Raw genomic sequence first — 27,787 nt, 5'->3', positions numbered from 1 at the left:
GCGGGTAAAGTATCGATGTCTTCGATATAGCGACCTTAGAATATCGATTCAAAAAATTGATTATCGTGTCATGAAATATCGATATTCAGAATAATCGATACGATATCGAACATTCCTAAACACAACTGCATAGCCCCAAAATGACCTTTGTGATAAAAGCTATGTTTCTTTACGGATAATTACCACTAGTTTATACTAGAAGCATTTCTCAACCTAAAAAACTAGCTGCTAAGCTTTCTTTCGTTCTTACGCTCTTCTTTTTTTACTAGCGGAAAATAGCAGCGGTCAAAATGAATGCGCTTAATATTTGCAATTGTCAAATACACAGATCAGCTGTTTACTTGCTAGTTCGTGCGAATTTTGCGTTTCTTACTATTTATTTATTTCGCTATCTGTGAGCCTAATTCTCTCAATTTTCCCAATTCCTCTTCCTGATAATTATCTGCTAAAAAATAAAAGAAATAAAGCTAAAGTCATATCGAAATAGTTTCAAAAACCATGGTATGCAAACCTTGTTATATACGCCTGGCCATACAACCCTGTCCGGCTCGTCGTTCATGTGTTCACTCACTTGACAGATGTCACTAACGGTGTGCCTATTAAACAAAGCGAAAATTATTGTTGTCTTGTCAATGGTCGTGGTAGTTCGAAGCGGATTGCAGTCTGTCAGTTGAAAAAATTTAATTGAGTAAAAAAAAAATATTTTTGGTGACTGAAAAACAATAAACCTTTTGCAATTAAATATAACTGTAACTTAACGAATCTTGCTGTGATTTGACGTTGATTTGTGTTCTAGAGCGAACTACCGTGATTGTAATGCATATTTGGAACGCTGGATACACATCTTTGATCTGAAAAGTAAGTTTTGCACCATTTGAATAAGTTGTAGTTATTCTAATTACTGCGGTATCTCTGTTTTATACTATTTTCCGTCTTGACTGCCGGGAAAATGTATGAAAGTTTATAACTTCCCGCGTTTAAAACGTCTTGCCAATTTTTGCGTTATTATTTTACATATACAAAAGAGTTGCCATTAGCTGGCAATATATTGTTCCAACTGCGGGATTGTCAATCTGCATATTTTTGCATAAGCAAATAGATTAAGTACCTATGCATATTTTAATACCAAGTTTATATGTTGGTGAGTATTATTAGATATTTATATATGACCAAAGTAGATATATTTGCGAATATAATTTAAATTTTGAAGTTACAAGCCGTACGATTGTTACTTAGAAAATTATATAAAAGATATACCTAACTTTTGTTACATTTGTGTTATAATAATTGTATAATCATTGTAGTAGTTTAAGGTAGTAAATTGCGAGTGCATTAATAATTTTGCCAAAATTAATCACAATCCAACCGATTGCACACGCCATCAAATTTCTTTTTCTCTATTGTCCGAAACTCGGTTTCTTGCATTCGTATTTATTTTGTAACGGAAATGTGATTTTGAAACTTCATGCAGCTCGAAAATTGGAAATTTTGTTATGCATGCCGTTGAATCTCGCTAGATACGCACTACATTTATATTAGAAATTTTTTAACGAAAATGTTTTTAGGTTACCTTTTTATTAGGTTGCTCGGTTATTAGGTGATTTTATGGGCAACATTCTAGTGGAAAACAGCAGACGCCTTATCTAAACGGCCTTTCAACTAATCGCTTCAATAAAGTTGGGCGGCAGGCAACATTTGATTCAACGTAATCGCTTTATGTAAACATCGTATGAATTAACTTTTGTTGAGATGGCATAATTGAGTACTTGGAACACATGGCAACCCTGCTGAGCATGGTGGCTGTGCCGAGATGATATATTTTGTCTGGTAAAATTTGCAAATAAACTACTTTGCCGATTTGACTGCCTTATCATGTTACAACCGATTTCATTGTTGAATGTCTATATAATGCACACCCAGTTATTACATCCTCGGGGGGCTATTTGCGTAAAGTGTTTTATGGGAAAATATTGAAACCAAATATTATATTGATATCTTGACATTCGAAACAAATCAAGTCCATATATTTAAAAAAAAAAAGCACCTATTGCGATTGAGAAATTTGTTGAAATGCGTAATTTTTCTGAAAAACCTAACCTCAAAATTCCTACAATCGATAACATAGACACAGAGAAAAAAAGAAGCAGAGAGAAAAATGTGAACAAGCTCTACACAGCACACGCTTAAACATCGGCGAAAAAATATATATGCATGTGTACATACACACAAACGAACAAACCCATTACATGCGGCTACTGAAGAGCGACGTAGCCTATAAAAAAAAGAGAAACCAAACCGATGACGTAGAGATAATGGAAATTCGATTTCAATATCTGAACCGATTTGGAAAGAACCGCAAGAAATACTGTTACGAATATATACTGAATTAAATGTCTCGAGAGAGTCACATAAAAGTTTCATGCATGCACCTACGGGGAAAATATCTCCCTTTTTCTATATACTAGAACTTGTGTACATATAACCTAAATTAGGCTATTAACATCAAATTAAATAAAACTCAAAAGCCATTGCATGCTTGATAGCGAATTGCTAAACGTTACAAGCATTTTAATAAATTTTCGACCCAAACCAATATGGCCGCCGTCGTTGTTCGTGCAATGCCATCGTACGCTTCGCTTATACATATATGTATGTACCTATGTACATATGCCTCAACTTGGTATATTATCACCAGAAATGAAGCGGGGGTATCGGAACGGGCATACGTTTGTTCGTTATAAAATTCATTTTGTGTATGTATACTACTGGAGAAAACAGGGAAATTATGGTTAGGGCTTGGCCTATTGCCTAAATACTTGAACTTTTGGATTTTGGAACCTGCTGACTAAAAATAATATATTTCGAAATTACGCATTCTGACTGTAGACACGACCTACACCGTTGGTTTGTTACTTTTATGCACAGTGCACACAGCATGTGTGCATAGAGCGCAAAGGTGTGTCGCGGCGGGGTAGAGGTGTGAGACGCGATGAATGATGAATGCTGTGCCAATATTGAGCGCATTTTATTTATGATTTTTTTTATTTTTATTAATAACTAAAAATTTCCCCTTTTGCCGTAGTTTGGTAACACCTTTAATATCATTTTTGTTTGTTTGACTAGGTAAATAAGTTGCATTATGCATTATTCTTTTAGGGGACCAACTGAAAAAAGCATTGTAAAATAGCTAAACATTGAACCAAAAATCCCTCAGTTTTTAATATAATTTTCAGTCATTCGAAATTTTTTTTTTTAATATTTTTACTTTTCCGTCATTCATACATTTTATTATTCGTATGTATGCTTGCTGTGTTGGCATTCGTCTTTTCCACTTTTTCGCCAAATGGGGGAACAAGTCGCCGTTGCCGCCGCCGTTGAACCAAAGCGACTGTTGTATAGCAATTTTATTGCTGCAGCTTCGTTGTTTTTCCTTTGCTATGCTTTTCTGGTAATTCTTACGAGTTTTTACATCTAACATTTTTATTAAAGAGTTGATATTTCGAAAATATCGTTTCTTTAAAATGCCTTCGGAAATATATTTATTCTTCAAATGAATGTGTAACCAAAGATGATCGTTCTATTGCATTCGCACTCATCTGTAGGTATTACTTGTTTAGCTCGTGTTTTGAGCTGGTGCTCCTCTTTCTGCTTTTGTACGAGTATGTACCAGCGCTTGCCGGATTCTATATGGCTGTGGTTGTGTGTTACTCGTATATTCAATGCAATCAAGTTTCCCTCGTGATGACTGCTGCTTTGTGGACTTTGTCTACTTTTGATTGGGTTTATATCTCGATTGATTTCTAAAGACGAAATGTCCGAATAATTCACTGTTTGGTTGGCTGTTGATTTTTCTTGATTGGAAATTTACGCTGACGAAAGTTCACAAAAAAAAAGTTATGCCATTAAAAAAAAAAATAAGCTTAATTTTTTGCCCATCCCTAATTTTCCTACGAAAAAAAATTTGAAATTTGTACTCGAAAAATATTTAATTTCAATACAATTTCTTCACTGCCTTAACCCAAAAAATGACTTACGCACAGCAAGTCCAGCGAACTTCGCTTATTTTTATTATATCAAGCGAATTCTGTGCTACTTTATTGCCTTTTTGATTGGCGTACATACCTGCTTTCCTTTATTGTTAACACTTAATGCACGCTGGGCTTGAAATCTTAACCATTTCTAGCCTAGATTTTAAAATATGGACATATAGACCTATTTCCATTGGATAGGCACTTTGTTGTGGCTCAACCCTCTTTTTGTCCCCGCATGCTTCTTGTACCTATCTACACAAAGTTTGCACATTTTTCTTAGCTAAACACACCAGCTAAAGCTAGCGTCTATGCGGTGCAATAACAAACACCTGGCATTCAACTTTCTACACTTGAAATAATTTCGAAGTTGAACTTTGAAGCTTTTGTTGGGACATAATTCTATAGTCGTTTAAGTAATTTGTTAAAAGTTATATATTTCGATTCTTATAAAAATATATGTATGACTAAGTATAATGATGTCACGTACCTGCTCATCTTCTCTTAATTACGCTCTGGCCTTGGATTGTTGCTCTCCCGCGCTCTCTTACATGGCTGCTACTTTTATTGTTTGTAGCTTTGTAGACTGTACATATATGCGTATGCAATTTCTTCGCGGTTCCGCTAAAGATACAATTATGCAAAAGATGTTCAAAACTAAAATAAACAACAAAAAACCAGAAAATTGTTAAATTTATGTAAGAAAGAAAATATATGGATAAGGAAGTAGGCTTTCTTTGCTGTTAGGGTTTTAGTTATAGAGTATTTTTTGTTGTTGTTTTTGAGTATACATACAACTATTTCAGTATACATACACATCTTGGCAACTCTGCCACGTTGAATATACACACATACATATATACATACGTACATATATAGGTATACATAGATATCTTTTAACAAATCAAAGTGGCAACATTTTTCGCAAACCTATAATCTCCCCGATTACCTTTATTTGCAAATATTAAAAAAAAAAAAATTTTTTTCTTTGAACATAAAATATCGCATTTGTTGTTGTCCTTAACTTTTCGAAAGCTGCTTTTGAATTTTGATTTTGCTGCTCATATTTTTAAAAAACTTTCTTCCTTTTTCGCCAATTTATAAAAAAAAAAACTTTAATATAAATTTATTTTCGCCATATCTTCTAGATATGTATACTAGCGCTTATGCATTTTTTTGCCCTCTTTGCATGCTTGAGCACACAATTTCGCGCCACGCTCTTTCTACGCTCTCATGAGCACTAGCGCCCGCTCATATGCCCGCATGCACGCACACACAAACCCAAAGAAAATGTGCCTGCCTGCTGGGCGTTTGTCAGTCAGTTATCGGTCAAAAAAAAGTATTCTTGGTAGATCCAATATGTATTTCAAAGTATCTCTTATTCATGGCCGATACACACTGATTTTTTAATTGTCTTATGTTAAATGTTTTACTTAAAAAAAAAAAAAAAAAATAGTGGCATGGAAATACTAAACTGCTCCACTAGAAGATATCGGCCGCATGCTTGAAACAAACATAAACAAAATTGTTTAACAGCGCTCCAGTGGCGGCGGCGGCGACGGCTCATTCATTCATTAGCTTGTTGCTGTACTTAGTTTGTGCGTTAGCAGTGCGCCGTTTCGTCCGCGCTGTTCCCCCAAGTCCACCAAAAACTGTGGTGTTTGCTGCTCTTTACTTGCTTGCTCCGTCGAACTGGTTTTAGGTTTTGCCCGTAGAATTGGTACGGAATGTACACTACGTGGTTGTAGATTGTATGAAAAATATTTCCTGTTCGCTTATTTATATTTTTAAGTTATTTACGTACATATTTTGAAATTAGATGATTTTTGAATTCGATAGTACATACTTTAGTTGGGCTTTAATTTTCCGAAATTATGTGGATCCCAATACTAGCCCATTTGGCACGCCAATACAGACTCAATTTTATGTGTACATATGCACACGATAGTATTTAATACGACTTGGTTTGACGTCCGTTGTACTGTATGCGTCCATATAGAGAGCAAAATTTTTTGTTAGCTTCGCAAGAGATACATTTTATGATGTGTATCTACATACTTTTGTGTATGTCGGTATATAGGGATATATGTGTGTATGTATGATTGTAAGCTTTTTTCATAGTTCTCATTATACCAGTCCGTCCACCAGCACTGGAGATTTGTTTGGTTACGTAAGACTAAATCCAGTTTTCCTTCGAGATTTGTTGTTTAATTGCTAATATTTTTAAATGCGTCTGCGAAAATTTGGGTTCCTGAGAGGATTTTCCATTTATATAATCCGAAAATACCAAAAAGTACAAATATTGAGCTAAGAACAAAGAAATCACTGCTACCTCTTCTTCCATGCTGTGTAAAAATTTCATAAATGTATCGCATTACCAGTAGCTCACTACAACAAAATATGTATTCGTTTTTACTATTTTAGTATATGGACATACCTACATACGCTACCTTAATTGACAAAGACCATAACCAACAAGTTTTTTATTTTACAGGAGAAGCAAAAAATATTATAAAAGGAGTATCAAATACAGGTAGGGGGGTTTTAAAAAGTCGCATGTAACTCCGTTGTTTTTGGTACTAACATTTAATCATTTTTATTGAAGGAGTATTTTAATACATACTACCAAAATCTGCGAAAAACGCAGTTTCAAAAAAGTGTTGGTTACGGCCATTGTAAATTAAGGAGACGTATGTATGTAGATTCCAAACTTTAAAGCCGTTTTTCTCGAGTTTGTTTTTGGTTGAGTTACCGACACTATTGAAGTAAATGAGCTATATCGTCACCTGAAATGCAAAAAGACGTAAGTGAAATGGAAAAAGTCCTGACTAATTTTTTTTTGATTTTTTTCATAAATTTATGTGGCAGTTGTAATTCGATGAAATTTATCATATCAATCAAAAACTGAATTTTAATTTTTTTTAGTTACGACTTTTTGTATTGCAGCGACGATGTTTGTTACGTCCTTTTGCATTTCAGGTGACGATATATAGGTATGTATATTCGGGCATATATTTTTTTTTTACTAAATAGTAAGCCGCCAAGTTCTTAAAACCTGAAACATTGAAAAAACACTACTTTATCAAATTAATGCATACACCCAGTTTCACGAAAGCAGTTTAGGTGAAAAATGATTTTATTTTGTTTTTGAATTTAATATGAAAACCGACTGAAGGGAAAATATAATTTTTCGCTTAAGCTGCGGGTGAAACCAGCAGTATTTTGCTTCTCTGAATCTGCAGATTCATACTCTGCATTCTGCAGATGCATACATGCACAAATACAAATGTACATATGCAGTTACAGTAGCGGGAAGAATGTTGTATACCTCATCGCGTAAAATACAAACTTTCTGTAAAATATACGAAAGTGAAAAACTCGCAGAAAGAGCAGCCAAATTTTAACTTATTACAGCCACCGGAGTAATCCAGTTGTGACTATATCTGGCCAAGGACTAACATTCCACTAATATTCCCTACAATCTTTGGGAAATTTTTATGCTATTACAAGAAAAAAAAATCAATAAGGAAAGGCTGGATTCAATGCTTCCAAAACGATGGATTTCAATACTGTGAAAAAAAAATTTCGGACAATAAAATAGATCAAAATGTGCCAGTTGAGAACCAACTCTGAAAAACTACTGGTCATATTGGCCGGACGATTGTCCGTTCGAGAGAGAAGCTTCTATTCACCTGGAAATGCTAAAACCGAGAAAGAAGGTTTGAACTTCGATTCGGCGGATGTATGCTGGAGTGATGATGGTCCTTTGCCGGAGTATCCAGGTCGATCAGTTCATCAGTCAGAAACAGTTCCTGCTAGGCTGCCACATAACAACTCACCCAAATTACAGTCTGACGCAGAGAGATGCACCACCAGGACACATAAGAAGATACCTTAGTCATCTAGAAGCAGACCTTGATTTCATCAACAACCTTCATCGCGAAGCAGGTTTCTCCGCAACACGAGGACACCACGAAAACATAGTCCCCGATGGCCGGCCGCCTCCCATCGCTATGAGCGAATTTCAACTCCCGCTCGAAACTAGAACCACACTGGCGCAACTCAGATCTGGCTGGTGCCTACACTCATTCAGAACCAGATTAGACCCGGAGATCTGCCCAGCATGCGGAACCGGTCCGTACAACACCGTAACCCTTTTCGCATGTCCTACATATCCCACCCATTTGACACTGGAAGCGCTGTGGACTCAACCTATCGAGACCGTTCGCTTCCTAAGATTGGAGGAGTCAGATGGGGAAGATGAATAAACGACGATGATGAAGAGCTTGCTTGTAAGCACATAATGTCGATACCTTTGCAAACCGACTAAATCGTAAAAACGTAAACAAATTTTTTTCAAAATTTTCTTTTTGATGGCTAAATGATCATCGAAGGAGAGATGATTTAGAAGAATTTCTGCAAGCAGAAAATAATAATTAACAAAAAAACAATGCTTACGTTTTCTTCGCGGTTCCATGGTTCATCAATTTCGATGCCTAATGACTCGAAAATCCAGCGGATTGTCTCCGATAAATTGATTTCCTTCGCAGTACAATCAAAGGCATTCGCAACGATCGCCAAAGACAAAACGTTTACGATAACATACAAAAAACTAACCGGCCGGTTCTTAATTATGTGACACTGATATCCTCCAAAATCCTTCACTCCGAACTGCTACGGGATATCTTCTGATGTTCCGCGAATAGCAGCTACTCGTACTCAATATGATCAGAAAACAATTTCCCTTTGATTGTTGCTTCTTTCGGGAGCACTCGAACCGGCACGAGTTTGGCCACGAGCTGTCTGAAGGCATTTCTACGAATTAACGGATGAGATTCATTCATTACACATTAAATAAATTTCAGTGGACACTATTTACGGACAACACTATATTAACCGAGATAATGCGACAAATTCCATGTCCTCTCGCCACCAGAATACCGCAGTCGTGGTTCAACAATCACCTAAGACAAAGAAAGAGCTTCAGAGACGTCCGCGTTTCCCGTATGCCGACCATCGTTTGGAGGTGTGTTCATTGCCCGATTTCCCTTTCTTGGTCTGGTGTCTTAGTCCGATTATAATGACAAAGAAAATTTATGCATATCAAAGAGATAAATCACACGATATTGAGTTTATCTAGGAAAGTTTCCGTCATATTCATAAAGATTCTGAACTTGTACCTTCTTAAAGAATAAACGAAAAAAATGGGATCGATATAAAAAATCATCGAACATGAAAAACTGTTCAGCAGTTGCTTCTGGTTAATCGTTCATAAACGAGCATCTACACTGGAATTTTCGCAACAGGCAAAACATCTTTGAATATATAAAACGACGGTGGTATTTCCTTGAATACACTCTTCTCTTTCTCTGTAGCTTCAAAAAATTAAGACTATTGCAAATATATTTTTACGTGAAGTCTCACAAAAGCTAGCTAGGATCAATCTTAACAAATAACGCGAAAATGGCAAACTGATTGAAACGAACTTCTCAAAGTCATTAATTTCATTCAAGAGCATTGGCAGAAAGACCGGTTTATCTTAGCGGAAATTGTCCTGAGAGACATATTACATACATACGAGTATCTCATAAGGGTTGAAACAGGCAGGCGATCAGCTAAAAAACGTTTACGGTTAGGTGGAGTACTTCTGCATTTGTTTTCCAGACGATTATTCACCTTTCACTCAAACATTAAGAAGAATGCAACAAAAAGGCAAACTTTTTTGTAGAAAAGAAAACGCCATACATCTGTGAAGGACGTCATTGAATAGTACCAGGGTTCGAAGAGCGAAACGAAGGTGTTGGTGTTCAGTTTTCACAGCAACCAAAGGAACCCGAAAACATACTGGATTTCGAATAGTTTTAATTTTGTAATCTGGATCGGGGGCGTTCCCGAACAGGCAGAAGGGTATTAAATGTTTTGTGGAATATTTTATGCTCTCATAATAAAAACAAACCAACGGAAAAAGACCTTAAGAAGCTGATTAAATCGGAACAGGAGGCTTTTAGCAGAATTTTAAATATTTTGTGGAATATTTTATGCTCTCTGATCGAGTCGCACACCCGACATAGGTCATTCGACCATATTCCCAGCTTTTACACATGCTTTCTTAGGGCCAGTTTTTCATTGCACGGTTAAACGCTCGAGCCAGCTGGTTTGAACTAAGATTAGCCAACCTAATGTCAGCCAATTAACTAAAAAACTAACCCTTAGTCGGCAGTGTCCTGTAAGGATACATGTTATTACCTTTGGGAGGTTAATTAGGTGTTGAAATCTCTGATTGTTGTACCCTCCCAGTAGACTCTTTGCCTGGCGCAGTACTGCTGAACCACGCCAGTTTAGCTCCCTTAGTACGTTCCTCCCATTTCTCAGGTCCTATTTTCCTATTATCTGGTGAGACTGCAAAATTTTAAATAGTAAAATTTTTTAACAAAATTGTGTTACAATAATTTGTAACCGACTTCATACATCATCGAAACCTGAACGGGGTTAGTTCTGGTTAAAGGCCATATCTTCCTAGCTATGTGGTTTAGATAACATTTATACTTTTGCCAATTATGTTGTAAGGCTACTCTGGTCTAAATTCAAACATGAGTACTATTTTATTGACCGCCACTGTAAGTATGTACATACATGTGGGGATTCTTTCGGGTTCTCGTTTGATATTTTTGCTGCAAGTTTAAATTTAAGCAAAATAAATTTATTTATTTATTTATTTATTTATTTATTTATTTATTTATTTAAGCAAAATAAATTAAAACGAGATAGAATTAAAATAATAAATAAATAAAGTTAATTTAAATAAAGTAAATTATAAAAATAAAATAAAATATAGTTAAAAAAAATAGAAAAAATAAAATAAGGTAAAGAAATAAAACAAAATAATAAAATCACATTAAACAGAAATAAATTAAAATAAAATAAATTAAACTAAAACAAAATAAAAAACAATTAAATTAAAACAAAATAAATTTAAAACAAAATAAATTAGAATAAAGTAAATTAAAATAAAATAAATTAAAATAAAATAAATTAAAACAAAATAAATGAAAATAAAATTAAAACAAAGTAAATGAAAATAAAATTAAAATAAAATAAAAAATAAAATCAAATATTTATAAATTTAAATGATTGTTTTTCTGCCGCTCAATGTACTTAGTTTGTATTAGCATACATCTGTAACTCTAAAATACTTTTTATTTTGAGGAAGAGCAAAAGAAGTGCTGCTTCTGTACCAGATTATATGTACAATGTTTTGCGTGTTTAAATCAAAGGAAAACTCAATATGTATCAGAAGGGGTCGATATTAGTCAAAAGATTTCATATTAATTTGACTTTGTTTGTAGCGTTTACTGTGCCTCTTTTGGACTTGGTGAATTTGCCTTTCGTTGAATATGAAAGGGAAGAAATGTAAAACGTACCTTAATACCTTTGAAAACGAAGCATTTTTAATTCCTCTTACTTATTTCAAAATACATGTCGTCGTTTAAAGTACAAAACCGCGTATCGCCGTTCTGCAAAACCGTGTAACTAACATTTTTTGCCAAAAATTGGATTTGCTCACACAAGCTCTTGGCTCAATCCTTATCCATTCGTCCTGAAGTATACTAGCCAGAAATGCGATTGCTTTATAAAAAGGAGAACCATTTTGAAATATGAGTGTACTCATATGCAACCTCACATACGCGGTTTTGCATTATCCTTATTCGCGGTTTTGCATATAAACGACTATATGAGTTAAGAATTCTATATCGAAATTAAAACCCACAAAATTGCCTGTTGATAAAAAAAAAATTTATTTAAACACATATTAGTTTCGTGTTGCATAAATTTTATTTAAATTTAAATTAACAAAAACTTTTATTAGCTTCTACTAAATCATTTCTATCGATTTTACAAAAAAACCGCCGAATACACACTCGCTTCCAACCAGCTCAGCTCGTCCATGCAATATTCCCCCTTCTAACTTGGGTCCACTAGCCAGCCACATCGACGAACCACCTAGTTTTTACTTATACGAGTACTTATATGTATGTACGTAGCTTTTTTTTTTATTCAAACGAACAACTTCGGTTTTAGTTGTCTTATTTTGGTTTGCTCTCTCTGGGCGTTCGTTTAGTTGGCTTGCATGTTTTACTACTTTGTGGCTTTGGTCTGCGAAATTTTTATATGCCATATTTTTCTAAAGCTTTTAAATTTTTTTTTTTTAAATTAATATTTACCTAAATCTTTACATAAACATGAGAAAATGTTTCTAAACATTTATCGAGTCTGAAAAGTTTTGATAGGCGTGCTTACATACATACTTATTTTTATTCTTTTCCAACACTAAAATGATTACTTCTCTTTTCTGTGCTTCGGAATACTTGCAGGTATGCTTTATCCTGTTTTTCAAAATATAGCTTTTTTGAAGTTTTTGTCTAAAGTGTTTCTTTGTAAAAAAGTGTATCTAACCCAAAGTTTGTCCCCATTAAGACTCACATAGCTGCCAGCAGTATAGCTACATACCTCTCGCTTTTACAACTCAAAGCGTGCATCGTTCGCTTTCATTCGTTTCCATATTGTCGATAGCTGTAACGCAATGTCTGTGTGTTTGTGTTTTTGTAAGTGCCTACGATTTCTCTGATTAAATTTTGTTACGCTGTTCCAACCGTGAACGCATAAACTTTTCCATAGTCAGTGGCATTGCTTTTAAATTTCTAATACATATGTATATCGTCTTCGTAATTCGTAATACCTAGTTTGATTAGTCGTTTACTACAAAATCGTATCAGTTTTTCTCAGCAAACTTTTCGGATATATCGCTTCTTCTAATCCAAGTTCCTTTAATTGCTTATCGATACATTGACCCTAAATAATCGTATGTATTCTTAGGTGTCGCCAGCTCAGCGTAGAGTCCAGATATCTAGTCTTTAAAGTCATCTTTATTTTCACATTACTTTAGCATCCACACTGCAACGCGTGTGGATGGTGTCTGTATGTTTGTATGTACTACGTATGGATGCATCATATGTTGCGTACCCATGCACTTGTGCAACACCGCCTCTGCCTGCGTGCGGCAGCTTTGCGAAATTTGCCTATTGTTGGTGTTTCAGGAGGCGCCACTAGCTGGCGCGGTTAAACGTATCATACATACATACAAACATACATATGTATGTAGTTTGCAGGGCTGGGTGATTTTGAGTGTTTTGTTTTTGTTTTGAGTTTTGCTGATTCTTCAGTTTTTAGATTCGATTTGAGCTGTCAATGTGCGATAAATCAGCTGAGGCCTTAATGCCTTTCCTCCAAAATGCTTGAAACATTGCCTATTCTTTTTAGGTTATATACAAATTTTAATTCGTTTGTTATTAATTTTTTTTTTTATTTATTGTCCTCGCATTGACCTTTTAGTAAACTATGTATTTCTTTTATTAAGTTTTAAATTGTTTATTAATTGTCATCTGTGACCAAAGCAAAAAGCTTTGCACAACTTAAATAAAGCTGAATATTTTGCGGCGCTTTTGTGCAAAAAAGCTTTTGCATTTAGGTAGGTGAATAAATACAAAGAAGTTATGCAATTTCTTTTAATTTTCAGCCATTAATTCTTTACTGAGTTTAAATATTTAAATTTCAATTGATTTTGTAATGTGGATCCTAATACCGGTAATTATTGGGTATCAATTTTTGTGAGGCGGTCGTCGGTACCTCGTTTCATTTTAATAGCGCTGTTTGTTTTAGTGTTGCTATACAATTTTAAATTTAAAATTTTTTTTGTAACTAATTTTAAATAAATACACCTCCTACACCTAAAAGATATAGTATAACTTATATGTACATATTTACATACATAGATACATACTAACTTGCGCATATACACACATATGTACTTACAAAAAAGTCGTCAAACCACACGCCTGCTGTGTATAATACATAGCATCCACTTACGTTCCACATACTATACTTGCAATAAACGTTTCCTACATTTATATAAAGTATTACCTTTTTACAATAGCATTGCTTTTACATAAAAAACCCGATTTATTTAAGTTTGTGTACCTGATATTCTCCAATCCAAGTTTTGCCTTCTTACCTTACCCTATATCTAATCGATCAAAAGTCTTCAGTACTCAGTGGAAATCTTTCTATAGCAGCCAGTACTCAGCTCAGCACACATCCGTGCTCGTAGTCCACTTCCCGACCCATTCACTTTTTCGATCCGTGAAAAACAAAAAAAAAAAAAAAACTTTACCTAGTAGCGCATCGGCATACGAGAACGCATACGAGCTAGCTATCCATGTTCAAGCACAGACAGCGTAGTTCGTACCGAATTTTGCGCTCACTACATATTCAGTTCTTTGCATCGCGTGAAATCGGCCGGTTGTGTTTTGTGTCATTTTTGCGGTCTATGCGAGTTGCGCCTGGGAGGAGTGCCAGTGTTGCCGTTTTGGTAACTTTTAACCAATTTTGGTTATTTTTTTCTTGCCTGTGAAGTTGTTAAGATCTTTCCCATTTTGGTTATTTTTAACAGTTACTGCAGTTTCTAATTTTTGTATACATACAATAATTAAATCTTTGAAAAATAGTGTATACAAATACATTTATTCTGCTCAATATAATTATTTAACTAAAGTTATTACTACTAAAATGGCAANAGTGCGTTTGTTATTGCCGCTTGCACGTGTATGTGTGTGTGTATGTTTGCTTATCGTTAATCACATCATTACCAGCTGCGGTTTTGCCGCCCCCTAGAAGTAAATGTAAGTTGAAAATTTATTTTTGAAAATTTTTTGGTTAATTTATAATTTTGGATGTTTTTGTTTTTAATATTTTTTTTTAACAATAATCTCTTGTCTCAATGTTCTCTCTCTCTCTCTCTTCAGCTGCTCTGCTTGCGCTCTTTGTCGATTTTGCATTTCCCTTCTATTCATCTCTTTAGCACTTCTTCCTGCGCTGCTTGTTGACGTTTAACGTACCTCGTTTTTTTTTCTGAAAACATCTTTTGCGACTTATGTACTTTAGTTTTATGCTGTTTTGTTTTCTTATTTCGCTTTTGTGTTCTATTATCAATGTATTCCTTAAGTACCTCGTGTCGTTTTACTCAATGATTTCCCTCTATTTCGCACTTTATCAAGTCAGTTTTATTTTTTGTGTTTGTAGTTTTGTATCTTTTGTCCAATAAAATCCATTAACTACTAAAATTGTTCATTACAGAGTTGCAAAATCACTTATAACTTGACTAAAATTTCTTACATTTCGCAGCTGTCATAAAATTACCTAAGTATATGATGGAATTTATAAGAGACAGCGAAAATTGTGCTTTTTCGAAAAATGCTGTGTTCAGAAATGCATGAAGCTGAAGCATCAGTCTCTTTTAATTCCAAACTATAATTGAAGCAAATGCCTTGTTTGCGCAACTACCGTGGTTGCGGATATTGGACATTTCCATCAATTATAGTTTAAAAATAAAAGAGATTCATGCTTCGGCTTGATGCATTTCTGAAAACAGGGACATTTAGTGCCATTTTCCAGTTTACTAATAAAAAACAGCTGTTTTTAACTACAGTCAACCATTAGTCAAATTGATGCTGTGAAATGTAAAGTACTTTAACAAGAATTTTTTATTGATTGATTGATTGATTAACCACTTCGCTAAACTTCCCCAAAGAATTTCCAGTACTCATTCACAATAGCAAAGTTATTGAGCTTTGTCACTATGCACAAACTCATTTACTCGTAAAACGATTTGGTCCAACTAGATGGTTTTGTTGTAACGCCATAAAAAAATTCCCTAAAACGGTTTTGTAGAATATTGCTGAAGTGACAGTCAATGGCGGGAAGTAAATCTGGTTCGTTTAGTTTTCGTACACCCGACTGTTGTGGGAGCAGGCTGCTGGTCCAACTTGGGTATATCTATGCACACCATATGTATGCATGTGTGTATGTATTACATATGCTTTTCCAGCCAGCATTTTCAATCTTAGCGCGAAAAGAAAAAGGTACCCTACGGAAGATGCATGCCTACGGTTATAAAGCGAGACACAGGAGCAATCAGAAAACCACCCTTGTCGTACTTACATACATATGTACATATATAGAAAATAAGTCACCTGGTAATTTAAGTACATCTTTCTTTTTTTTCTGTTTGTACGCTAAGGGTCGTCTAATAGCATAGCGTTTTGTTGTTTACTAAGTTTTTTAAATCTTTCGGAGAAGTCAGAAAAGGTTCGCTATTTTAGCGTGGTTAAGAACACTCGAGAATGCTATAAATCGCAAAATGCTGGCTATATTTAGTATCTGTTCTCTACTCGGTTATACTTCTTGATTGAAAAGATGTAACAGATTGTTTTCATTGGCATGCAAGCAATTATTTTGAGAGATGAAAAATATGTAAGAAGTTTCTAATAAACATAATTATAAAGTCTATGCTAGAACATCTCAAAAAGCATAAAATACTAAGCCAGGGGTTCCGAGAGATCATCCAACATGTTTCAGTTTTTATTTCTGCAGAAGATAAGCCTTCGGCAATTCCACATTTAAGAACTCGCAAACAATTTATCATTGACCAAACTGCTAAAGTGCCTGAATTTCAGAAAAAGGCAATCAAGTTGAATAACAGAATTTGTGGCAGTACCAAGTAGATATTTTTTTTTTATCATCAAAACTAATTAATAAAGTCCTTCGCTACCCTTAAGTCTCTACATAAATTCATATTTTCTAAATTAAAGTTGCAGCTTCGCACACTTTTTACTAATTGACTTTACTCTCTTTTTTTTTCAGTACTTTAATGCAGAACTCACATTGAATACATCTTCCCACGAGCTTAAAAATGATGGAAGTTAAACAGAGTACGCCAACCGACTTAAATGCCTTAACAGCTGGCACCAGCAATGGCAAGCCCAATGATGACATGGATGTTATATCAGAATTGGAGGCATCTAAACTGAAAAGTGATATATTAAGCGTAAATGGTAAATATCACACTTCAGTTCAATGCTAATTAACGCAACTCGATGTAGACATTTTTCAAAAACGATTTTATTCCTATTTTAGAACTGCCTCAGAATGGCCTACTTAGCGACGCCTCCAATGGTTTCACAGACGCAGGCGATGGTTTGGATCTGGATGAATTGATCGACTTAAATGATACTGTTAATCCGGAATTGGAAGACGCACTGTTAGGCGAAGATGATGATGATGTAGTTGACAAATTGCTAGCTGAAGTGGTGCCAAAAGCTGCAGCTGTTATTGAGGGAAAATCAGATGATGGCCCAACAGCAGCTAGTTTACACAATCCAGGCGATGATCTTGATAAGTTGATCTCGAAAATAAATGATCTTGAGGATTGCATTGAGACATCAGCCGACAAAGATGGGGTGGTGAGCAGTAATGCAGTAAATGCTGATAATACCAAGGAAGCAGAAGAGGATATTTGTGAAGAAGATAATGAAGTTGCTGATGAAAAAGAGGATAAAGTTGCTGATGAAGAAGAGGATCAAGTTGCTGATGAAGAAGGGGATCAAGTTGCTGATGAAGAAGAGGATCAAGTTGCTGATGAAGAAGATGATCAAGTTGCTGATGAAGAAGATGGTCAGGAGGAGGCCGAAATTGCCGAAAAGTTGGAAAATGATGTAGAAAATAATAAAGAGAATGAAAATGCGGTTATTGATGAGGATAGCGTTGATGGAATCGAAAAAGACTCAGATGCTAAAAGTGCTGTGGATGAAGATGAAATTGATGCTAAAGCTGTAGAAGGAAAGGAAAAGTGTGAAGTGAGTGAAAGTAATGTGAATGATGTTGAGGGCGAGAAGGGTGCATCACCTATAACTGAGAATATTAATGAAACTACTGAGCAAAAAGAAGAATCTATTGAAACTGTGGGTGAAAAGATTGAAAATACTACAGAAATATCTGCAAAAGAAACTGAAATTGACAGCGCGGAGAAAGATGCGAATGAAGTTGAAGAAACACAAGAAGAGATTTTGGAAATAAGTGACGATAAGATTGAAACCACAAAAAAAGAATCAGGAGACATTGCTGAAGATAAAGAGAGTGCTGAGATGATTGTAAACGAAAAAGAGACAGAAAAGGCAGACGAACCTGCAAATGATGAAACTCCAAAAGCTCAACAAAATGATGTTTCTGTCCTGCCTACAGATGATGAAGAGAAGGTGGCGCCAGCGGAAAATGCGAGTGAGAAAGTGGCGGACTCACTTGTGGAAAAGGCTAGCGAGGAATCCATTCAAGAAAAGTCTTTCGAGGGTGTCACGGATGCTAAAAGCAAGACTGCGGATGCAGATGATTCCGACGACGATATAGTCTTTTTTGTCGGCAAACCGGAGACTGAGAAAAAGGATGAAAACGTTGTTGAAGCAGGAGAGAAAGTTGATGAGAAACCAAAATCGAAAGATGAAAGTAATGCAAAACAGTCGACAGCGGAAACGGTTGCAAAACACATGGAAGTCGATGAAGACGACGATGTCGTGCTGCTGCTAGATGATGAGGACGAGGAGGCGGAGGCGGAAACAAAAAACAAGACTAATGCTGAAAAAACAGCAGAAAGAGAAGATGCTAAAATCGAAGGATTGACTGAAGGTACAACAGATGAAATGAAATCAAAAGAATCCAGAGAAGCCAGCGAAACAACAACAACTGAATTAAAAAGTAATGCTTCCGAAGCCGATAAGACAAAGTCAGAATTACAATCGGATAATTCCGATAACGCTTGCGACAAATTTGAAACCGATAAATCCGCTGCTCTACTAAAGGATGATGAAACCAAATCAAAGTCATCAGATGCTGTTGACGAGACGAACAGCAACTGCAGTAGCAGCAGCAATTTGTTACAAGAGACACAAACTATAGAAAAACCAGATACGGGCAGCCCCGGCGAAGAGGATGCTGATGCGGCCGATGAGGCAGACAACGATGATGATGGCGATGATGCAGAGAGCAGTAGTGCCATTGAGTTGGTTGAAGACGATAGTTGCGCTGCTGGTGAAGAAAAAGAATCTGTACCCCCCGCTAAACGGATCCGACTGAGCGTTGAGGCTGACGAAAGTATGAAAGCTGAACAAACCGAAGAATCACGGAGCAGCCACAAATCTGGCGACTCAGCAAAAAATGAGCAAGAAGTATTTGAAGTAGTAAAAATCGGCGAGGATAGCAATGATGCTGACAATACCGAAAAAGGATTGGGCGTGCAAGCAACTATTGCAGTAAAGCGTTCACACGAGTCTCTAGAAGAGAACAGTGCTGATGTGTCCAAAGATGATGCTTTGGTGGAAGTGGTTAACAAAAAGTCAAAAATGGAAGAACCAGCAACCACCGAGGCGTTACAAAAATCCGAGGATGTAAAAGTGACTGAAAGTTGTGTAGTAGTTGTGGCTGAAAAGGCTGTGGCTGACATAAGCGACTCGAAATTGAAACAGTTGGATGAGAAATTCGAAGTGAGCAAGGGGTTGCCACAGTTGCGTGCTATCGGTACCGACATTCCAATACCTCTATATCCTGCGCCGAAATTCAATACTTCCGATTCACCTTCATTGAGTTTGGATTTCCTGAAACGTTTTCGTAAGAATTTCGATAACCTTACGAAACCAGACTTGGAAGAACTGGTGCTACAGAAAGTGGTCGAAGCCATTATACACAAAAGTGAGTTCGCCGAAATGCGCGATCTCATCGACAAGCAAGAAAAACAAATAACAGCGCATCGAGCGAAAATCGCCGAAATCTCCAAACAATTTCGTGACTTGGAAATGGTACACAATCGCGTGTTGAAGGACATCGAAACAAAGAACTCACAATTCATAATGCCCGTTAAAATAACGCGTGCTGTCGGCTTACAAGTGTATGTCCCTAGTAAACGCGGTTCGGATGCTTCTTCAGTTAGCAATCTATCGGGTAGTCATCTTCCAGTAACCACATCACCACAGCGCAGCCAAATGCCACCGCCGTCTTCACCGCCACGACAACCAAATAGTACGCCGGAAACGCGTACTGGTAACTCGGCGTTAGCTTCAGCAGCAGTAGCTGCCGCTATGAATGCACGACGTGGTTGTGTCCAAAAGGTGACGCCGCAGCGGCCAGTGAACACAGATAACAACATGCCTACAACAACAGGTGTTTCCACCTATCGCATTGGTGGCAGCACGGGCATTCTGCAGACGTCCTTAACGCAGGGTTCTCAGACTTCTACTGCAGCAGCGCCACATCAACAACAACAACAACAACAACTCGGTATGCCACGGGTATTGAACAAAGGTGTAGCGTCGGCACAACAACGACCAGGACGCTTCCTTCCTACGGAACAACAGCGTGCGCAGCAATTGCAACAGCAATATGCACGTCAGCAAGCGCAAAATGCTAGCATGTAAGTACCAACTTTGGTAGTATTCATAGTATTTAAGTTCCTTTACTGGTAGAGATGACATTGATGGAGATATCTTAGAAGAAAACTCAGGGTTTTTCCCAATCGTTTTTTTTTTTTAATTTTTTTTTTTTTTAATTTTTTTTTTTTAATTATGAAAGCTGGGATATGGGCATGAAAGTGGTTCCGGGAGTATTGGCTTGAATTTCATAATGAATAAGAATTACCGTTGCTATGTATCGGCGTTAGTTTTTCCCCTTTCTTTTGTAGTACTGCCGCAGTTTTGATATAGCTTCGGCAAGTGGCGTTTTCTTTGTCCTAATGGGCTAACATAATTTTTGCAATGCAATACCTTCTAGTAGGTCGAAGCCACGATGCAGAAAATGAAGGTGGCGCCATTCGCGGACCGCTGACCCTCTCTTCGTCGATTTGACAGCATCCACCTGACGTCACACAATACTTTGGTCTACATTTACTGTTGCCAACTTGGTGCTTTTCGCACTAAATTTAGAGCGTATTCAAAACGCGAACATTTTTTGAGTTTGTTTCCTGGTGCGTTTTTGGTGCTTTTGGTTTTAGTTTGAAGACACCAAATTTGTAAATCTTAAAAAAATGGAAGCAAGCTTTATAGCAATCGTAAGTGAATATGTGGCAGCACCTTCTATCATGCCAGGAGATATCGACCTTCGAACAAAAACATATTAATTTGCATCGTCTTCCCTACAATACAATTTTTTATGTACATAGAGTCCATTAAATACACCAATACAAATTTGTTGATAAAAAAAAAAATGCCATTTTTCTTGGGTTTTAGTGCTTTTCAAATTCAAAACTTGGCAACATTACCTTTTTTTTTGTTCGATTCTTCCCCTTTTTCTTGTTGAGTTCGTCTTTGCTCTCTAATTCTGGTATTTGATGACATCACGCCCGGTTGCTCTCAGCTCGATTGGCGCAGTCTTGTATTCTATCATTCTTGGGTCGAAGTCTGATTGGAATTGCCGGTTAAGGCCTCGTTTTCTCTCCCTGTCATCTCTCTGATCCATCGTAATGTTTGCATTTCTTAACCTAATTAAGTTATTTTATTGAAAAAAAAAAACGAGAATCATTTATAAATATAAGTTATTACAAGAGAGAACAATAGAAAGATTAGTATAACACTTCAGAAACTATGTATAATTCTGCTTCAAGTTTGAGAGTTGATTATGTCTGAACGTGGTCAGTTTTTTGTCGCTCTTAAGCATATCTTAAAGATCCAGAAACCGAATCATTATTCATCACCTGTAGGATTCGATTTTATTTGTAATTTGTTGTTGAAAAAAGGCAACCGACTCATTGCTCAAATGAAACTTTAGGATTAGCTTTAATTTCTTCACTCTCCCATGATCGATCCAAAGTTATTCGGTAAAATACTAGTTTGGCACTTACACAATATATTAGTGTTTGGCCAGCTTCTTCTCCGATTTGTGGCATGCGCCTTGATGTTGTCACATGAAGAGGAGGGAGCTACAGTTTTACGCCGACTCCGAACGGCGATTGTATTTTTATTAGAAGCTGTTTTTCATGACCTGCCGAGGGGCGACCCCTATTAGAAAAAACTTTTTTATGTTTCATTTTTTTTATGTTTTGAAGTAGTTTAATATTTAATACGTTTCCAATTTCAAGAGAAAAAGAAAGAGAGGTGTTGTTGTTGCAACAGCACATAAATTCGCCAAAGAGTTTTTGGTGAATGATGCTGGAATGACAGTCCTTGGCCAGATATGAATCTGGGTCGTTCTGGCGATTTTTCAAGGTACTACTGCCGTTTAAGAATTTCTTTAGACGCAACAACTGCTATAAGCAATTTCAAGAGTAAAAAGTAAAAGTATAAAAGTAAAGGTTATAGAGAGGATCTAATCTTTCTTTTGTTCTCTCTTGTAATTATTTACATTTAAAAATGATTTTTTGTTTTTCAATAAAATAATTAATTTAGGTTGTGGAGGGCAAACAATCCAGCAGCGCAAGCCAGAGATTATTGGGCAAAAGCGCTAGCTATTGACCAGCGATTGCAGTTTGAACAGCAGCAACAACAGAATGATCTTTCAAAGCATAATGCAACTGACTCCTACCTGACAGAGGATCTTCCAGTAGAGAATGAAACTGTCTCCGATTTAACAGAAGATCTTCCAATTGACCAGAAATACCAGTCAGAACAACACAATGCATCCTCCTCCTCTATGATGAAAGATCTGGCAGTGGTTAATGAAACTGCCTCCGAATTGACAGCAGATTTTTCAATGCACAATGATGCTGATTCGAATACATCAACCTCAAGTAATGCGAAAACTTCTACGGAGCGATCAAGACTATGGAGAGAAAGGCTGAATAGCCTAACTAAGGCAGAGCGGAGCAGAAATGGTAGGGAAAGAAATCGCGCAGGCGTGTGTATTATCAAGCCAGGGGCAAAATCAAGCGTACAACGTAACCACGAATGGAGAGAGAGGAAGAAAATAATGCACCAGCGACTAGAAATTTACTCCTACCTGACAAAAGATCTTCCAGTGCAGAATGAAATTGTCTCCGAATTGACAGAAGATCTTCCAATGCAGAATGATGCTGATTCGAATACAATAACCACAAGTAATGCGAAAACATCTACGGAGCGATCAAGACTATTCAGAGAAAGGCTGAAAAGGCTTATAGCGGTTTATAGGGAAAGAAAGCGTGCAGGCGGGTGCATTATAAAGCCAGTTGCCAAATCAAACGTGCAACCTGAAACTCACTCCTACCTGAAAGAAGATCTTCCAGTGCAGAGTGAAACTCTCTCCGAATTGACAGAAGATCTCTCAATTGACCAGAAATACCAGTCAGAACAGCTCCAACCTGATGATTCTTACTCCTCTTTGATAAAAGATCATCCAGTGCGGAATGAAACTGTCTCCGATTTGACAGAATATCTTCCAATGCAGAATGATGCTGGTTCGAATACATTAACCTCAAGTAATGCGAAAACTTCTATGGAGCGATCAAGACTAATCAGAGAAAGGCTGAAGAGGCTTATAGCGGTTTATAGGGAAAGAAAGCGTGCAGTTGCCAAATCAAACGTGCAACCTGAAACTCACTCCTACCTGAAAGAAGATCCTCCAGTGCGGAATGAAACTGTCTCCGATTTGACAGAAGATCTTCCAATGCAGAATGGTGCTGATTCGAATACAATAACCACAAGTAATGCGAAAACATCTACGGAGCGATCAAGACCATTCAGAGAAAGACTGAAGAGGCTTATAGCGGCTTATAGGGAAAGAAAGCGTGCAGGCGAGTGTATTATCAAGCCAGTGGCCAAATCAAACGTGCAACTTGAAACTCACTCCTACCGGACAGAAGACCTTCCAGTGCAGAGTAAAACTGTCTCCGATTTGACAGAAGATCTTTCAATTGAACAGCAATTTCAGTTAGAACAGCACCAACAACATAACGAATCTTGCTCCTATTTGATAAAAGAACTTCCAGTGAAGAATGAAACTGTCTCCGATTTGACAGAAAATCTGCCAATGCAGAATGATGCTGATTCGAATAACTCAACCAAAAAAGAAAACCTGAACAGGTTAACTGAGGCAGCGCGTGCAGGCGTGTGTATTATCAAGCCAGTTGCCATATCAAGCGTACAACGTAACCGCGAATGGAGAGAGAGGAAGAGAATAATAGGCCAGCAACTTTACGCCGCTATAACGCAAGGGTAATTCTTATTAGCGAGAAATGAATCGCCAAAATTTTCCATTCCGTAGTATGGCATAGGCACACTAAGTATTTTACTTGTCGCCACTACTCTATTTTGTGATTTTGTCAAGGCGCAGAGCACAAAGTGAAGGAGAAGTTCGGTCTAGCATTTGTCAAAAGCGCTAATTGTTTGTTTTTATATGTGTGTTTTTTTTTTTTGAATATATAGGCCACAAAAAAATAACTTGTTTCTTTTTTCTGTAAACAGGCGGAAACTTCAGCCTAAGTCTGTTAGCACTGTCTTAGTCCAACAACCGACACAGTTCCGACGGCCCGGCGAAACAACAGGCACATCGCCTAATGCATCCGTGGATCACTACATGAACCAGTTGAATCAAGCCTCACCAGCAGTGGGCACTGTAACAATAGCTTCGGCTAAACCGAAGGAGAAAGCAGTAATTGATCTTACAGACGAAGATGAGGTGGCTAGTACTGCTACTGCAACACCATCAATACGCCAGCGGAGTATCAACACCAACATTGGCATCAACTCACAGATAATGAACTCAAATCGTAGTGTGCCACCGCTAACACGCATGCCCATGAACCAGCAGACAGCTGTGCGAATGCCAGTAGGTGGTATACGACAACAGAGTCCTATGACGGGTAAGTTTGCAATACTTGGAGTTGCGCCTGACATTAAATTAAAATAATAACATTTTTTTTTCTTAACTTACAACAGCAACAAAAACCAACAGTGCACTCATGTCAAATATATCCACACCGCCCGGCACCAGCATTACGCGCGTACACATCAGTCCTGCGAATATGCCAACGCCGCCGGTACGCAAGTACAGCCATCCTGCGCCGCTGCCGAATACGCCGCCACAACCCTTCAATCCCGGCTGGAAACTGCCACCTCCCAGACCTACCATACGTATTAGTAATCTTGAGAATGGCATTGTCATTTCTTGGACTATGGAGGATTCTATGGAACGGTTTGCGGAATGTGTGACTTATCAAATTTATGCTTACCAAGAGACATCCGGTCCGCCAGCAGTTGATTCGTGGAGGCATGTTGGCGATGTGAAAGCAATGTTACTACCGATGGCGGTTACGTTGACACAGTTCCAAGAAGGTCAACGTTATTACTTTGCAGTGCGTGCTGTTGACGAGCATAAGCGGTTGGGACCATTTAGTATGCCGAAAACGTGGACTTAAATGCATGGCTGAAAAGTTGCATTTTATGGGCGGGAGCTTGTAATGCTTGGCGCTGAAATAGGCAGTTGATAATTTGCGCATGAATTTTCATTTATATCTATATTTTAATTTTCGTATTAGTTAAGTGTTTTTATTAAAGGGTTCACAACCTCATATTTATTGTTTATGAAAACAGAATTAACTTTTATGTAATATAAAAAAAATAATTGTAGTTAATTTAAGTTTAGTTACACAAAATGGAAAATGATATATATTACAAGAAACACTACAACATTACAACCACAAGCAGTCATACATAAAATTTTATTACATTCGATATTTTTATTTTTTTATGTTTCACCACATTATGATCTATTTGGTGAGTTTGTAACACCATACATGGATACTCTAGAAATAGTGAATTACTTGTAATTCTTATAAATTAGGTCTCAATTAAAATAATTACTATTAAAAAAGGAATATTTGCATATTTGAGTATATTAACTACAGCATATGTTTAACATAAGTATTTTTAATCTACATATATTGAAAAAAAAAATATTACCTAAATGACATAAATGATTCAGCAGAGGTAGCGAAGTATGAAGATTATACACTAAATCACACAAAAATGCGAATAAATATTTAATTAATGTAAAAACTGAAATAATTTTAATTGTTTGTTGTAATGGCACTGCAAAGATATTGGGTCAGTTCGTTAATGCAACAAGCTGAATTACGATAAAGAATTAAACTTGTTTACTATGGAAATGCCTTATTTTCGCAAATTAGTCCCAATTCGACATTTAACAGTGTATACGCATGTTGGGCGTTTCCATCAATTATAGTTTAGAAATAAAAGCGGCTGTGTTTTGCAGTAATGCCGCAGAAATGCATTTACGAATTTACCCATTCAGGCAGGTTCTGCTATTCGCGTCCGAATGAATTTCAACGCCATTCACTTTGAATTCAAAGTTACTTGAAAGTGAATTGCAGAACCTCCCTAATAATGTTTGAGATATAGGCTTATATCCAAGGCCCTTTGTCTGCACTTTTCACAAAAATGAGATTTTGATATAAAAATAGATAGATAGCCGACATAACAGCGCATGTACACGACTAAAGATCTATCCCGATCGAAATCAATCGATATACCGATTTTTAATCTCATTTGACAATGGGTTTTTTACTTATTTGATGTCAAATGCCATTGAATTTGACATAGTGAAAACAAACCTTAAGACTTAACTGTCATCGGAGATATCAATGTTGAGCTTGTATAACGCTTGACAAAAAGAATTTACTATTAAATTGCAAAGTCAAATTTAACCTCAGTGATGACAGGTAAGTCGAAGAAGAGTTCTAACAACACAAACTAGTTTTTGTGAAAATTGCAGATAGAGAGTATTCAATATAAGCCCTCGATATGTACATTAGACTGCATCACTCCCCATACAAAAAAAAATCTCCATTGGATTTATAAAATCAATTATATTTTAAGACTTGCACCAAAATATTTCGGGGAAAAATTAAGAATTACGTGAGCTGGACCTGATTTGAAAAAACCTCCTAAAATGGAGTTTTTTATGCAAAAAAAACTTTCCTTCAAAAATTTTTCCTTAACCTCAGATAACCAAACAGCTTAAGCAAAAAAAATCTTCATAAAAATATTAAAAAAAAACAAATTCAACGGAATCGTAATCATTTGATTTTTTATGCTGTTTTTTTAATTTTTTCAAAGATTGATATAAGAAAAACTTGCATAACTGGATCACAACTATGCCGATTTGGACTTATGAGGTATCATTGGAAAAAATATTTTCTCACTCTTTTTATTTTTTTTCAAATAACCTCATTCAAAGTATGAGAGAAAAAGGTAGGATGAACGAGCGTCATTCCAAATTGAATTAAGATGAGTTGGTATTAAAAAATAAAATAAAATAAAGGAAACTTGAGAGTTTTTTCGCAAAGAAATGAAAAGAGTGGGAAAATATCTTTGGCCCAGTTATTCAGGTTTTTCATAAACCAATCATTGAAAAAAGTTAAAAAACATTATCAAAAACCTCATTATTAAGAATCCGTTGAAAACATTTTTTAATATTTGCATGCGAACTTTTTAAGCTCAAACTGATTTGTCATATGAGGGGATTTTTTCTAAAAAAATTTTTAAGAAACTTTTTATTCATATAAAACTCCAAACATGTTCAGCTCACGTAAAGCGTAATATTTTTCCGAAATATTTTGGTGGACATCCAAATATAATAGATTTTGTAACCCCGGCAGAAAAACCGCAACATTTTTTGGTGATGCAGTCTAATGTAGTACATACACACATGCGTAATCTTATTATAGTATTTTTGGATCGTTGTCTCTGCCAACTGGTTGATTTTATTTTCTTTTTCTAATTTTACTCTAGCAATGTGCTTCTTATTTTTTCAGAATCAAAAAAGAGTAAATTTTTGATTCAGTACCCTACGGCGTAGGATGAAATAAATGATACAACTTTGAAACAAAAAAAGAA

General features: G+C 36.3%; 2 protein-coding genes across 4 annotated transcripts; both read left to right on the top strand.

The window, feature by feature from the left end:
- Positions 1–631: 631 nt before the first annotated feature.
- On the top strand, positions 632–25,729 carry wde (Fibronectin-III type domain-containing protein windei). Of its 2 annotated transcripts, none has more exons than XM_017610316.1 (5): positions 632–858; positions 16,785–16,975; positions 17,058–20,376; positions 24,335–24,732; positions 24,809–25,729. In XM_017610316.1, exons 2-5 carry the CDS (start codon positions 16,834–16,836, stop codon positions 25,285–25,287), a joined length of 4,338 nt encoding a protein of 1,445 aa, XP_017465805.1. In that variant the 5' UTR covers positions 632–858; positions 16,785–16,833; the 3' UTR covers positions 25,288–25,729. The 2 variants fall into 2 exon arrangements, with proteins under 2 accessions (XP_017465805.1, XP_017465092.1); XM_017609603.1 differs by lacking the exon at positions 632–858 and adding an exon at positions 14,666–14,764.
- LOC108359274 (uncharacterized) lies at positions 22,059–24,299 on the top strand. Of its 2 annotated transcripts, none has more exons than XM_017611428.1 (2): positions 22,059–23,489; positions 23,736–24,299. In XM_017611428.1, the coding sequence occupies exons 1-2, from the start codon at positions 22,587–22,589 to the stop codon at positions 24,087–24,089; spliced, it is 1,257 nt and encodes a 418-aa protein (XP_017466917.1). In that variant the 5' UTR covers positions 22,059–22,586; the 3' UTR covers positions 24,090–24,299. The 2 variants fall into 2 exon arrangements, with proteins under 2 accessions (XP_017466917.1, XP_017467616.1); XM_017612127.1 differs by having other exon boundaries at positions 22,059–23,529; positions 23,776–24,299.
- Positions 25,730–27,787: the final 2,058 nt, after the last annotated feature.

This window comes from Rhagoletis zephyria, unplaced genomic scaffold (assembly GCF_001687245.7).
Source record: "Rhagoletis zephyria isolate East Lansing unplaced genomic scaffold, Rhagoletis_zephyria_1.1 Rzeph_scaffold_00001, whole genome shotgun sequence".
Taxonomy (NCBI): Eukaryota; Metazoa; Arthropoda; class Insecta; order Diptera; family Tephritidae; genus Rhagoletis; species Rhagoletis zephyria.
The sequence above is the reverse complement of the archived record's forward strand: the minus strand, read 5'-3'. Positions and strand labels throughout refer to the sequence as shown.

Excerpts from the sequence above, each read along its gene's own strand:
- LOC108359274 (XM_017611428.1), top strand. The coding sequence starts at position 22,587 with ATGATGAAAGATCTGGCAGTGGTTAATGAAACTGCCTCCGAATTGACA. Across the intron at positions 23,490-23,735 it reads ACTCCTACCTGAAAGAAGAT|CTTCCAGTGCAGAGTAAAAC; the intron begins CCTCCAGTGCGG and ends CGGACAGAAGAC.
- wde (XM_017610316.1), top strand. The coding sequence starts at position 16,834 with ATGATGGAAGTTAAACAGAGTACGCCAACCGACTTAAATGCCTTAACA. Across the intron at positions 16,976-17,057 it reads TGATATATTAAGCGTAAATG|AACTGCCTCAGAATGGCCTA; the intron begins GTAAATATCACA and ends TTCCTATTTTAG. Across the intron at positions 20,377-24,334 it reads CAAGCGCAAAATGCTAGCAT|GCGGAAACTTCAGCCTAAGT; the intron begins GTAAGTACCAAC and ends TTCTGTAAACAG.